The 14,250-nt window shown below is 44.3% G+C and overlaps 4 protein-coding genes across 4 annotated transcripts in view; all 4 read right to left on the reverse strand.

Moving 5' to 3' along the window:
* Positions 1–3,839: 3,839 nt before the first annotated feature.
* Positions 3,840–4,802, reverse strand: LOC126571818 (fibrinogen-like protein A). The gene has a single exon (XM_050230648.1). It carries the CDS (start codon positions 4,800–4,802, stop codon positions 3,840–3,842), a length of 963 nt encoding a protein of 320 aa, XP_050086605.1.
* Positions 4,803–5,241: 439 nt separating this feature from the next.
* LOC126575987 (angiopoietin-1-like) lies at positions 5,242–9,148 on the reverse strand. The gene is made up of 2 exons (XM_050237036.1): positions 9,138–9,148; positions 5,242–6,272 (listed from the first exon to the last, which is right to left on the reverse strand). Exons 1-2 carry the CDS (start codon positions 9,146–9,148, stop codon positions 5,267–5,269), a joined length of 1,017 nt encoding a protein of 338 aa, XP_050092993.1. The 3' UTR covers positions 5,242–5,266.
* Positions 9,149–11,307: 2,159 nt separating this feature from the next.
* On the reverse strand, positions 11,308–12,913 carry LOC126571815 (testis-specific serine/threonine-protein kinase 3). The gene is made up of 4 exons (XM_050230644.1): positions 12,629–12,913; positions 12,394–12,560; positions 11,867–12,308; positions 11,308–11,789 (listed from the first exon to the last, which is right to left on the reverse strand). The coding sequence occupies exons 1-4, from the start codon at positions 12,911–12,913 to the stop codon at positions 11,538–11,540; spliced, it is 1,146 nt and encodes a 381-aa protein (XP_050086601.1). The 3' UTR covers positions 11,308–11,537.
* A 507-nt stretch (positions 12,914–13,420) lies between these two features.
* Positions 13,421–14,250, reverse strand: part of LOC126571792 (uncharacterized) — a 4,551-nt gene continuing 3,721 nt past the window's right edge. The window contains exon 6 of the mRNA XM_050230601.1: positions 13,421–14,250. This exon is cut by the window's right edge and continues 280 nt beyond it. The gene's annotated coding sequence lies outside the window, so the exon portion shown is untranslated.

Here is a 14,250-nt window from a genome sequence, read left to right on the forward strand (position 1 = left end):
CATTTCTTTTAGAAGGGCATTTTTTATATTGTTGAGGGTAAAATTCAAAAATTTTCGAAGCGCAGCGCCTCCATCTGCCTGGCTGTTTCTTTCATCCGCAGGTATAAGGTATGGCGTTCAGCTCATCGTTTTGCTGGAACATCACGACGGCTACGAAGCACTCCGTTTCTTAAATCATTACAAGCATCTTTGAATCCAAAAAATCCTTGCCTCCTTGGAAGCATTTATCAGAGAATCAGGCCTCTTCACCCTTTAAACGCTAATGCCGGCACGTACACATAGCTCGCCAGCTCATTAAATGCAGAACACAAAGTAATACAAATATTGAAGCAAAACATCTAAATCTCGTTGCCATAATCTGTTTAAAACCGGTGCTTAGGGCACATTCGTCCCCTTAACAAACAAGCAGGATCATCGAAGCTACTAGCTTCCATTGACGCTACAAAGAATGTTGAAAATTTAACGTAAAAACCTTAACATTCAACGGTCAAACACGGTACATGATGCGCCGCACCTAGTACCATAAAGCCTCGCAGATGCACCTTGAACTTTCACGATTGACTTTTGCGGCACCGTACATCCTGGCAGGCATTATGTTTTTTGCTGCTTTCCCTCTGACGAACCTTTATCTAAATTCCGGAAACACGCCAAACGTACAATCTTGAGCGAAAATAGAACGAACGCATATTCCATCCTAAATCCGCATCCAGCCGTCAGTACGTGAGCCATCATGCTTCGCCAACCACGAAACACAATACAGACCAGATAGAGTCTCCGGTGAAGGACCGATTTGGAGCTATTTTTGGAGACACAATTCACGCCGAGTATCCTTAATCCATATTTGTCTGGCTGAGGAGTAATAAGACCTGCCGCAAGCGAGTATGTTGGACGACGACAAAGACGAAATTGTTTGAAGACAACTCAATTGAATATCCTTGCTCCCTCCCCCCGGGTGACCAGTGTAGCCAGCAGTCAAGTTCAGCAGCAGAACCGAATGACGTGTTTATGACAAGCTGTCAGGAGATAATGATTTTTGGTGCAGGTTGAAATTCGATTATCGCCGATTCGTCGTAATGTCTCGTTGATGGTCGTCCGCTGGTGAGCGAAAATGATGACCAAGAACGCAATTGCTTCGAATCATTGATCGATTGCAGCATCATCATCGTCGACTTTGGGTTTTCTTGGAAGTCAAACATCTTCCATTGATTCAATGTTCAAAGGAAACTGACTCCTCGCTCGTTAAGCGCAAAACAATACCCTAAACAACCCCAAACCAATTGCCCAATGGACCGAGGCACACCCTTGGAACGCAGGGAACATTCGCGCGAATGTTTTCGTAGAGAAAGAACCGCAACCCCGCCCCCTGGGAGGATGGAGGAACAAACCATACGCACACCTTTGATGATTCTTGGATCGGGTCCTAAATCAACAATTTGCTGCTTGATACCATTACTGTCCTAGATACACCTTCCAGGACTCAGGCTGCCTTCACCTGCTGGTCAATCGTGCCGCCACGGAAAAGGTCAAACGTATCAAGCGGTTCCCGAGCACCGACGAGGAATACCTTTTGCCGGTCACCGGTAGTTGAGCATCAGGTGCCTTCTGTCACAAGAGGAAACAGTATCGAATGTCTCGCGACCATTCCCGGGAGCACGCGACCAAATAACAAGGAAAACGTTTTACGCCCATCGCGATCGATGTCATAAACAATGTGACATCGCTTAACAAGACACATCAGTTACTAAGAAAACAAAAACAAAAAATGCGGAAAGTGATGAGCAATCCGGGACACGGGCTCACCGGGCTCCAGAATGTCTTGTTAGCCTGATATTCGATGCCCTGCACCTCGCCCTGATCCCATTTTGCGATTTGTGCGCCAATGATGCGGTGGGCTCGGTCACATTATTGATTGAAGTGGTTACCGTTGCGTACATTTCGATCACATCAATTAATTTTAAAGAGTGTTCCAGGCACCTCCATTGATGCTCGAATCTGCGCTCAAAGTCGGTGACCCGGGATCGGCTGAAGAAGTGCCCAGCGTCAAGAGTGTTCCCTTTGGATAGGATCTGGCTCTTGAAAGTCTATTAGTTCCGTGCCTGGCACCCGGCTAGGTGTTTTTGACAAATACGCACCATACCGGAACATGTCAGAAGTCTGGAAGTCACGAAGTGAGTTATAGCCAATGCAGGGCTGGGTGCTTGAGACACGTTTAAAAGCCGCCACCAAGTGCTATACCGTCTGCACGGAGCGAAACACGTGTTATGTGGCGTGCGTGAGGAGTTCATGCTTTCAGCTGAGAGGACGTTTAGGGCCCAAAAGAAGGTAACGAAGAAAAAAAACGTCAAGGCCAGAGATTCGGTGGTAAGGCGAGATAAATGCGGTGACATTTATGACTAGCAGCGTACACACCAGCTCCGTGGTGCTTCGGTATGTTCGGCAGCATTTTATGTCAACGACAATGGGTTCCAATTTTTCACCGAAATCGTACGGAAATATCAATTTAATAGGTAGTCTATCCATCATCCGAACACGTCCGCTATGTGAAGGGAGTAGAGCGGAATGGAAGGTGGGCATCTTTAAAAATAGCTGACGTGCGAGCCGAAACTGTGTGAATGGGAAAAGGACACCCGAGGTGCGTTCGTGGCGTGGCGCTTGGTGGCACTGCTAAGTCAATACCGCTGAAGGGTGAAGATGACGTGCCAAAAACCGATCGACAGCATTCGTAGGGCGGCATGCAATCTCCTTATAATTTCCGTGGAAATGGAACGAAGCGTCGACATGTTTTCGAAACGGATTCCGAAGAAAAAGATCAGTATGTTCGCAAACGGAAACGGTGAAGGTGAAAATTAATGGTAAATTTAGACAAACGCCTGCTCTTTACTTTGTTGTTGTACATGTTTAATAGAATTGTATTGTTTATTGTTATTTTAGAATTTAGTGAGATGAAATTGGTAGATGAAATTGATCGCAGTTCATTGAGTCCTTTTTCGGAAGATATCCCCTATGCTATTTGGCTTGGAGAAAAGTTTGGAGGTTGATTCGGATAAAACAAGACTAATTGTTGAGGATTTTTGTGATGAAATCCTACAAACTTAAAGTTTTTGTTTGAATGCCATATTAAACTAAAACTTTTCAAAAGTATTTGTTCATAATTTAATAGTTACTCAAAAAATGGCATCAATTTCAAGTTTACTACGTGCTGAATTATCTGACATATGCAAAGCTATAATCTTTGGTTAAATATCAAGTTTTTTTAGATAACTTTGCGCTATTTTGCTAAATTTACAATTTTTCAATTTTTGTTAGCACTTTGAAGATAAAAAGCTGATGCTTTTTACGATTTTGCCTACAAAAACGAGTTTCACATAATTGTTTTAAAAAAAGTATCGACAATTTTTGTGAAAATTCGACGGGGCTACCTGGAATCGATTGGTTCAGTATTTTTCATGCTACGATGGTTCACCGACTTTGAATCGAGGATATGTTTTGTGAAATCCTCTTTAATGTAACGAGATGCCTGAAGGTCTTGACAAAATGTAAGAGAATTGATTTATAAAAATGAGAACCTTATGCCACCTTAATTTAGACAAAATACAAAAGGGAATGATAGTTTACCTGTGGCTGCCTTTAAAGAGATTTAAGTAAACATTTCTCAAACATCGCTACGAAAAGCAATCAACACAGACAAGTAGAACGATAATAATGCCAGACACAGTTGTTACAGGAAAAATCATCTGCATTTTATTTATTCACATTTAAAGTAACTTTTCCGATTTATTAGACTAAATCATTCCCAAACATCGGGATTGTCAATCTTCATTTGAAAATATGTAAACATGCTACTTTAAAGGACGAATCATCATTCTCGAATAACTCATTCCCGTGTAGGTTCTTTTAGGGGTATACCAAACCATCGCTCTACCATCGCTGGAGTTCATGTACAATCCATTTAAATTTGAATAAGGACCATTGCTATACCACCAAGCGCCCTTGTAGACAGCAGCACAATTAACGTTACAGCGGTCATTGTCGCGTTCCTGCGTTGAAAACTGCATTCCCAATCCATGGGCCATCGCTTCCCCAGCGGTTCCACTGTATGCTCCCAGCGTTTTGAGTCTATACTTCTCACTTTCGCTGCCAATGGCGAACGCGTCATGACGGGCATAGGCATAATTATCATTGAAGTCCTTAATCTCAACAATCAACTCATACGGACGTGTTGATGTGAGCTGATGCAGCTTCTCCAAACCAAACCAAAACTCCTTATTGATGTCACCGAAGCCGTTTCGATAGTCGGTCCACCTGCGGAAAAAGTCCAGTGATCCATCGAACCGATGCTGCACCACCAGCCAACCGCCGTCGAACGCTTGCTGCTCACAGTACGCCGTGAAGGGGTCACTTTCGTTACTGATACGGATAAGGTACGGTCCGGAAATTTTCGATGGAACCTCTTTACACGATGGATAGGTGACACTCTCGGTCTGTTCTGTTGTTGATGTGGGAGAAGTTTGTTTCGGTATCTGTGGGCCGCCATGGCCGGCGCACGTTACTTGCCGAAGCGATCGTTCCTGTAGCTCACTGAAATTACGGCCAATCTCACCCTCGAGTTTACCAAGCACAGCAAAGAGTTTATCATACATCTCTTTTTGCGTATGTTGGATAAACTCCAGCTTAGTTAGCAGCAACTCCAAACTGAATCCAGAGATGTTTTCTGATAATGGTTTAACAGGGATCGTGGTTTGATTACTTGCTCTTGCCGATAAGGCAGAACAACAAAGAACGAACCAAATGATTGCCATCATTCTCTTTACAATGATGAAGCATCTGTTCGGCTGTCCACTCAAAACTGGTAGCATCTTTACTCAGAAAAAGATCATTTATAGGTTAAAGAAATCTGCAAAACATACATCTACAACGGGTACGAAATGATCATGTCGTGTCAAAGAACAAACATTTGGTCAGTGCGGTTTCGGTAACCACAAACACTAGAGATAACATAAAGCATCTCTGTATATAGAGATTGCTGGTACATTTACCATTGCCTTACGACTCTGCTCGTGCTGGTTACCATCTTGAACTTAATCGTCACATTCGATATGGTTTATAACCGCGATGTGGTTTATAACAATTATTCGGGCCGGACCATCATTATCTTTGGTCAGTAAAATACATCCGTTGTTACAATTAACATACTTTTTATTTCATCTTGTATGGAAATTAACTTCTACAATTGGTGCAGGTTTTATGGGCGCTATTATCATGGCTCCTATTTGAGTGGACGAGTCATGATTCTCGAATAACTCATTCCTATACGATTGTTTTTGAAATGATACCAATTCATTGCTTTCGTATCGTCAGCGTTTTGATAGCGTCCGTTCAAATTCACTTCATGGCATTGATTGTACCACCAGCCGCCTTCATACGTGGCAGCACATTTGTGGCTATTATTCTCCCGATCCTTCGTCGAGAAAGGACTTCCCTTATGGTACACCAGTGAATCCCCGGCGGTTCCACTGTACGCTCCCAGTGTTTTGAGGCTATATTTCTCACTTTCACTTCCAACCTCGAAGGCGTCATACCGGGCATACCCGTAGTTGCCACTAAAGTCTTTAATCTCTACAATCAACTCATACGGACGCGCTGACGTCAGCTGATGAAGCTTCTCCAGACCGAGCCAAAACTCTTTCTCAACATCCCCGAAACCATCTCGATACTCGGTCCAGTAGCGGAAAAAGTCCAGAGATCCATTGAATCGATGCTGCACCACCAGCCAACCGCCGTCGAACGCTTGCTGTTCACAGTACGCCGTGAAGGGGTCACTTTCGTTGTTAACACGGATCCGATAAGGACCCGACACATTCGAGGGCACCTCTTTGCACGATGAATACGACGCATGATCCGGCTTCAGCACTGACGCCACGCAACCTGGCACACGGTGATGGGAATGGTCGAACAGTTTCTCCCGGAACTGATCATGATTGGCACAGGCTGTTTGTTGGGCAAGGACCTGTCGCGATTGATCCTGAAGCACGCTAACGTTGCGCCCAATGTCACTCTCGAGCCGATGTATAGCCCACAGGAAGTCACCCAGGGTTTTCTCCTGCGTTACACGATTTTGGGCCACCTCCTCACGATGTTCGTGCAATTCAACCTGCAACTCTAGAAACCTGTGCTCCAAACAGTCCAACTTAGCCAACAGCATCTCTAAGGTGAATCCCGTTACTTCATTTGCCCGATTACTGGCAGCGATCGTTTTTTCCGTAACTTCATCACTGCAATATTGCTGCAAAAATTAGCGGAAACCACACACTTGACTTCATTGTAGAGTACCGATACACACTGGCTAGCACCTTGCCCGTTGAAGGTGAAATAAGAATGTTTGACCAGTTCTTTTGAGGGTGGATGTTTTATACCGGAATCACTGTGGGAAGCAACATTCGACTGGAGTGTGGATTTCGCGGACGTTCAACCAACGAAGATGGATTGCATTCCAAGGTTATTTGTGGTCATCATGCTGGGGCGCAATGTTATGGTTAGCTGCAACGGACACGTTGCTCGAAGAGAATCAACCACATGGCTCATCAATTATGGATGAGATTAACCATTCTCACGCACAGTTGGATTATTTTTTTTTGCACAAATAGTTCAAAGGTATTTCGTTTAATTATACAGACAGAATAATCATGTTGCATAAGACTTAATAAACTCATGCAAGTTTGTTTTATACACGATAGCTTGAAACGATACAAACTATTCTACAATTGTGCTTGAATGATGGGTTGATTAACTTAAGCTTGATCCTAACATAATTCTATTTCATTGGAGATCGATGTGCTGTATGATTTGACTCGATATTCATGATCTTTTTCGATCGACGGATAAACTTATTATTTAAGAAAAAACTATTGATTTGTATATCGCAGATGACCAATCACGTCCCTACAATCGCCACCGGAAGAAGTACATTTATGCTGACACGATTGATTATGCAATTGATAAATTTTATCCCATGAATAAAGTTTTCATCAAATCTTTCCCCAAATACAACCAAATATTCTGAAAAAATGTAGTTTAAAATTTCATCAAAGTGAAAAACAATAAAATGAATGGTTTTTCACAAAATATCTATTAGGTGTATGCATTGAAATCCGTGGTTTTGCTAATACATGGCGCCATTTTGTATGGGGATGGCTTACATCCTCATTTGTTATGTCGTTTTAAAGTATAACTCAATACTTTTAAAACGCTATAAGGCACCGTTCATAATATTGACTACAACATAGTTTTTTCTCCAGTTGAAAATGTCAAGTTTGGTGCCTGAAAAGTTCATTTTGCGAGGAGATTTAAAAACCTTTTTTCATTTCAAGAAAACAGCTGCTGAAAATTATCATGTGTTGGTTTAAGCTTATGTTGAACATGTTACGATACAAAAAAAATGTGAAAGCTGGCTTCAAAGGTTTAGAAGTGGAGATTTTGTCTTTAAAGACACAGAAGGTTCGGGTACACCAAACTAATGAGAAAATCCAGTTTTCACGTGTGTCGTGCACTAAGAACTTTCGGAAACTCATGAAATTGTTGATAGAGAACGTTATAAACAATAATTGATCCATTTGAAGCAACCTCTGACCTAAAAAACGGTAAAAATGGGAAAAATGACGCAATAAACTTTTTTTTCAACATGCTAGCGCTAGGCCGCATGCTGCAAAACCTATGAAAACTTTTTTGAAAACCTCGAAGACCAAATGTTACCCTCCCCGCAGTATTCCCCAGACATTGTTTTTCTAAATACTTCTTGTTTGGTTGATTAAAAAATTGTTTGGAAGCACAGCACCTCATTCTTTATGAAAGTATTGAAAAAAGGGCAGTTGCCTAAACTGCTTCAAAAGATGAGCAGTTCTTTCGACATGAAATTCGAAAATTGCCCAAAATATAGTAAAAAGTAGTGGCTAGCGAAAGTCAATATGTTTAATAAGCAGATTGTTAAGATTTATTGAGAAATAACCGATTAAATTTGGTACAAACACCGCGGATTTCAACGCATAGACCTAATATGAAAATTATCCTGTTTTTGATCCAAATTAACCTCAGTCTTCCTTAATTGTCAAGGTTCTTTCTATTATTTCTATTTTATTGGTACAGCATCTTACAGTATTTAACTACTCGAGAACAACAAATTCTCAAAGCCGGGTCTTCCAAGCAATCCACAATCTGGCCCATTTTTCATAAGCTGAAATGACTCCTATGGGGACATTTTAACCACCAAAACGCATCGAAGCACGACTGGGTACTCTATAGTGACCACCGTGGATAAGCTACCGCAAAAGCCACAATCGAGTCTGGTTGGACATATTCCGCGTTCGGCGAACGCTCCACACGCATCGGTATTATTGCGATGAGCGCCGAGCTGTGGCTCGCTGTCCCGCAACATCGCAAGAAATCCGGCCCCTCCGGGAGGCTCAGCCTCAAAAGAAGATGATGAAAAAGAAGAAGAAACATCGTAAACATCTGTGCCGCTCTGGAAGGTTTTTAAACAGTTTAAATTTATTGGTGGCGGTTTCTTTATGGGTTTTTCTCAGTGTTTCGCCCCCTTGGCGGCGATAGACCGCGCCGGTTGCCGCGCACTGGCGGTGGCGAGTCGCATTTTTACATTTTCTCCCTATTCGATCATCGCCACCCGCGCCATCGCCTCTCCAAAGGAAAAGCCAGGGAAGCTAGAAATCAAAATATATGGCCCAAAAGGGAGCCAAGGGTTTGGGCCTGTTCGGGCAGCACCGGTACCAGCCGGCCAGCCAGTCAGCCAGCCAGAGTACCGGTTTGAGTGCCTGTTTATGAAGATATTTTCTTCGGCGAGCGGAGGGAAGGAACGACAGGAATTATAGCTCTGGAACTGTAAATTCATAAAACGATTTCGGCTTGCGAGCTTATTTGTTTGTAATTTGTTCGAAACACCAACAGTTCATTGAGCTATGACGCTGCCGTGTTGTGCAAGCGCGGATGCTTAAAACTCGCCGTGCGTAATTTATGGATAATCCTTTCAAAGCCAGACCGCCGGTGAAGAAATCGTGGGTTCAGCATAAATCAGACAAATTACATTTTCATAAAATCCCTTCCTAAGCCCCGCGTTTCTATTTGCTCACCTTGTAAGCATGTCGCAAGCTATTGGAAGAGTTGAGCTTGGATTCAAAACCGTGTATGCTTTCAATTAATACGTTCCCTCCACTTCATCGTTTAAAAGGGATAACCATCCGCACGCATCAAGCATCTCGCTAATGGTCTACCGAAAGATATTGTAATCATTTCCACAGCTCGATAAAGTCCGGGAGTTAGGCAGGCGTGTGATTACATGACCCAGCGCATCGAAATCACACCGAGCCAGACCGAATGTCCGTAAACAGTACAGACCATTAAGCAGTCAGCTTTCCCCGCTGGAATGGCACAGCATTGAGCACGGTGGCTAAACGGAAGTCACTGTTTTTTGGGGCCAACACAGCTCAAAAGCGGCCCAAATGATGGAGCATTATAAATGGCAAACGTTTTACGGATGGCATAACGATAGTTTGTCTCATTAAACAAGCGAACTTCCATTAAAATAAGTGCTGACCGTCGTGGTGGGTGTTGCCGGCGGTGTCTTTTCTAAAGACAGCCCCAAAAACCCTCGAACAGCATAGCCGGAACAGCTTCTCCATCGCGGCGGCGGCATGGATCTTCGTGGAACTCATTATAATATCGTAAATTTTTTTCCCCCAAAACACACAGCCGTAGTGTGTCGACGTGATAATTTGTTAACCAACCGATGTAGCTGCACGGAATCGGTTGCAGTTCTTCCCGAGCCGGCAAGTGCTGGCGATCGACCAGTCAGTTCCCCGACCAGATCCAGACTCCTGGCCCTTCCTGGCTAGTGGCCCCGCACGCAGTGGACGGGCAGGGAAAATAAATTCATCCTCGTGGCGATTGATGTTCTCGTTTGCAGAGCAGCACCGAGCTGGGGGCGAAAAGCGATCCGGCAGCTCGAAACCGTGACCCAAGGCAGTCATTAATAGGCTCGCACCAGCCATGTTTACACTTCGCTGGTATCGTCTCCGCGGTGCCTGTTGCACGGTCACGGCTTAACGAAAAGTGTTTTCCACTCCGCTTCGGATTGACCTCTGGAGAATGGAAGAAAATGGATTCAAATGCAAAGGTATCGCTCAACGCAACGCCGCAACGGTGGCCTGGTTTTTGGGGGGGTTCAGATGTGGTGGAGATAGATTTTTCTCCGTGTTTCATCACTCGCTCACCTCCGCTCTCCCCGGTGCTACTCGGTGGCTCAATATTGTGTATTTACTCTCGGTGATGGCGGGAAGTGCTAAGTGCTATACTTAATTAAATACTGTTTGAAAACCGTGTTTACTTAAGCCGGAACGTACGGTGATCGCCGATGTAGCGGAGCGGATGCTGGTACCACCGGTTTCGGCTGGATCTCGAGGAATCGAGGGAGAGATCGAGCAGCACACCAGCAGCTCTGCACCGAATTGGAGGGTTCGTTAATGTTGTTACGGGCGGATGCAGTCGGGCAGTCGGAATGAATGGCGTGTAACGTTCCATAATTACGAGATTTATGAGGCGGGCTATTTACCGATTGATACGCTTCCGAACAACAAGTGAATTGCATTCGGGACCTCGGAAAACGCACTTGCACTCGATGCTTCGGTATCGCTTGGTGGCGATATTGAACAAACCAAGAGTGTTCAGAGTCATAAAGTTAGTTCAGTTGAGATTTATTTATAATAATATTCTCTTAATAGGGGTTTTCTGGACAATTTTACTGAAATTTTAAAATTTACAATATTGGTTCCAAATTATCGAACCAAATCAGTCTCTCAATTCAATCACATAAAATGATGCGCAAATCAGCACGCCCCCACATTCGGTGATAACGGTGATTACACCCCGGAGCCACTATTTCAATAATGCAAAAAGAAAAACTTCAAACCCATTGCAAGCGAACAGTAGAGTCGTTTTTCGCATCAGCACCACCGCACAATACGAGTCGTGCATGGCGCCATGGAATGTGTCGACCAGGCAGAGGGACAAGATTTACAATCACACCGAACCCTCCATCCACGTCCACGGTGGTGCGACCGCTATATGGGGGCGACCTACAATCGTTTCTACACTTTTTTGTGCTCCTGGCGACTGGAAATGTACTGCACAAAGTACTTATGCTCCATATTGTAGACTGTAAATCACCGGGACGAAATTGACCAGCAAAGACGAATGGGGCTCGGATGGTTTCTTCTGTGCAGTTTATTACGTCTGTTGCGTTGTAGTTTCAATGGCACGTTCAAGGACGATTCACGCGTTGTGATATCCTTCCATCACTGATCAACGTAACGAAGATGGGAGGGGATCCGTCTGACGGTTATTGAATTTAGAATTTAATCATCTCTATCATTACTGATAGAAATAGAAATTCAAATTAATAATACTATTGTATTTTCTATTTTTTACGATTAAACACCCTCAAAAATAATTTGGGACACAAGTTAGCAGAGCCGCTACAGAAGATAGTCTAGTTTGAAGCGTTTCTCCGGCGGTTGGTCAGTGCGCTCCTTATCAGCGGCAGCATTTTCTACGCGCTTTACGGAGTTATTCGTTACAGTGGCCGGTATGGTACGAACCCAGCTGTTTTTCCGAATTACCGCAACGGTAATACGTTCTTTGACGGGTTTGAAAATTTCGCCCAGCAAATCCTTCAATTTATCGCTTACATTCGCGTCCTTTGGATACCGGGGACCTTCGCTCATAATCTGCAATGATGCAAAGGGATTGTGTGGATGGATTGTGTGTAAGGTAGCAAACGGAAGAGAGGACACGAACTACCAACCTTAAGCAACACCGTTACCACCTTGGCATTGGTGAACGGTAGCTTTCCGCACACCATCGAGAAGAGCACAACTCCGCACGCCCAAACGTCTGACGGTACCGGATCGTACGGTTCGAAACGTAAGATTTCCGGACTAGCATACGCGTGGCTTCCGCAGAATGTCTTCGACATCGTCGGCATTATCATTTCCACGCTTCCGTCGGCCATCGTATTCACGTGGCAGGCGAATCCGAAATCGATCAGCTTCAGTCTGTCGCGTGCATCAAACACGATATTTTCACACTTGATGTCCCGGTGCACGATGCCAATGGAGTGGATGTACTTGACCGCACTGATTAGCTGATGGAAGTATCGCCAAGCGCGGCCCTCATCGAGTTTGCTCTCCTTCTTTAGCAGCTCCAGCAACGATCCCCTTTCCGCGTACTGCATCACGATGTAATACCTAGCGGGAGTGAACTCAGAGCGTGCTTGAATGCTTCGATGTCGTTGACCAACCCAGCCGACAACCGTAAAAACCCAATTCTTACCGCATGGTCGTCTCGACATACTCGTAGTAAACGATGATATTTTTGTGCCGTAGCGTTTTGATGATTCCTAACTCACGTGGCATAAACTTGACCAGCACGTTCTGCGTGGCCGCATTTTTCGAGATAATTTTAACCGCCACATCCTTGAACCCCAGTGCACGGCCTTTCTGTGGAGCAAATCGAAATGGGGTTTTGTAACAATGCGTCCTGGGGCTTAGGGGCCCTTCACACAAACCTTTACACACGAAAACGCCCCATTTCCGATGACTTCTCCTAAGGTGATGTTCAGCTTTGCAAGAACGGAAGGTGTCTCCGAGGGACGCCGAGGAGGTTCGCCTGCACCATTCGGTTCGAAAAGCGCCGTTCGCAGGCCCGAATGCTCCTCAGAGGTTTTCTTTGTTATCATTGTACAGCTAAGCGGGCGGTAGCAGAAATTTGAGGAACGATATTTTTTTCGATATTTTGTGCTTTTGATTTTGTGTATCCACAAGAGCAGATCAATACTCCATGACTTCCACATTCAACGGTTGGCAAAAGACTACCAGCCTCGCGATAACTAGATTGCTCTTTCAGCAAAGGACAATGGGTTCTGGGATGGATAATAATGAGCTGAACGTGCTAGTAGAACGACAAAGAACTGCGTACGTATCGTAGTTCACGTTAGAAATCGTTTGAAAGCCATAATTGAAATACTATATCATGTAGAGATCTGAAAAAAAAAACAAAATCGTTTAAATATCCTAAATGAGTTGAAGGTTTTAGTCAAAAGAATAACAATTTTAAAATGACTAGAAAGAAAAACATTCATTTTCGGTTATACTATTTGTTTATTTCTGTTCGAGATGTTGCTGCGTGCTAGTGCGCTGCGCGGTGGCACCCCCGGCACCGAACGTACAGAAATTGATCGTACACGTGGGGAAGTGGTGAAGGCCATCGAGTTGGTGTAAAAATTGTGTCCGTCAACCCAGCCCCTGGGTTCCCCGCTCTCTCTCTCTCTCTCTCTCTCTCTCTCTCTCTCTCTCTCTCTCTCTCTCTCTCTCTCTCTCTCTCTCTCTCTCTCTCTCTCTCTCTCTCGATCCGACAGCCTGAGCCAGATAGCGCAACGTGGCCCGCAACGTGCTGCGCTTACGTGTATACGAATGTATATAATACGGTAATCAAAACCTTTCACGTTTTATTGTTTCCATAAGTTCTTCCGTGCGTTTCTTTTTTTTCGTGTATTTCCCTAGATATCATTTGCGTTTCCGTTAGCCAAGGTAGCAGCCGGATGCAGGTTTGGGCCGGCGGTAGGGGGAGTATAAAATGTCGAGCGGGTGGTAGCTATCAAGCAACGTTGTGTGTTAGGTGTTTTTTTCTGATAAAGAGTATCATTCATGCGACTCCCAAATCACCCGCGGGGGGCATCGGTAGAATCTTAGCAAGTACAATTTCGTTAACCTAATAATTTGGTATTTGGGATCGGAGTCCTAGAGAAATTAAAATTAAACAAAAAACAAATCGCTGGCCAGTCGCAGCTGGCAAAAGCCAAACGAATCCCATAGTTTTCCATTTTCTGTGTTCATCTTGTTTTGTCGTTCGAATTCCCCTCAATTCTATGGCAAAATTCGCACCTTAAACCAAAAAGGATTGTGTAGTCTAGCTGACCGAACCGCTGCAAATGAGTTGCAACTCCTGATAAAACGGCACGCACTGCTCCTGTGTGTGTCGCCCACGTACCCGCGCGTACCGTAGAATAAATAAGACGCTACCTAATATGTACAAGAGAATCCGGGACGATTGGGGGACCGGCGGTGCGCCAGCGTGAATATGCGGTATGATCAGTAAGCGTAAGGGCGAACAATAAAACATAGCATACGC

The sequence above is a fragment of the Anopheles aquasalis genome, chromosome 2, assembly GCF_943734665.1.
Source record: "Anopheles aquasalis chromosome 2, idAnoAquaMG_Q_19, whole genome shotgun sequence".
In the NCBI taxonomy this organism is placed as follows: domain Eukaryota; kingdom Metazoa; phylum Arthropoda; class Insecta; order Diptera; family Culicidae; genus Anopheles; species Anopheles aquasalis.

Excerpts from the sequence above, each read along its gene's own strand:
- LOC126571815 (XM_050230644.1), bottom strand. The coding sequence starts at position 12,913 with ATGTGGAAGTCATGGAGTATTGATCTGCTCTTGTGGATACACAAAATC. Across the intron at positions 12,309-12,393 it reads TATGTCGAGACGACCATGCG|GTATTACATCGTGATGCAGT; the intron begins GTAAGAATTGGG and ends CACTCCCGCTAG. Across the intron at positions 11,790-11,866 it reads TGGTAACGGTGTTGCTTAAG|ATTATGAGCGAAGGTCCCCG; the intron begins GTTGGTAGTTCG and ends GCATCATTGCAG.
- LOC126571818 (XM_050230648.1), bottom strand. The coding sequence starts at position 4,802 with ATGATGGCAATCATTTGGTTCGTTCTTTGTTGTTCTGCCTTATCGGCA.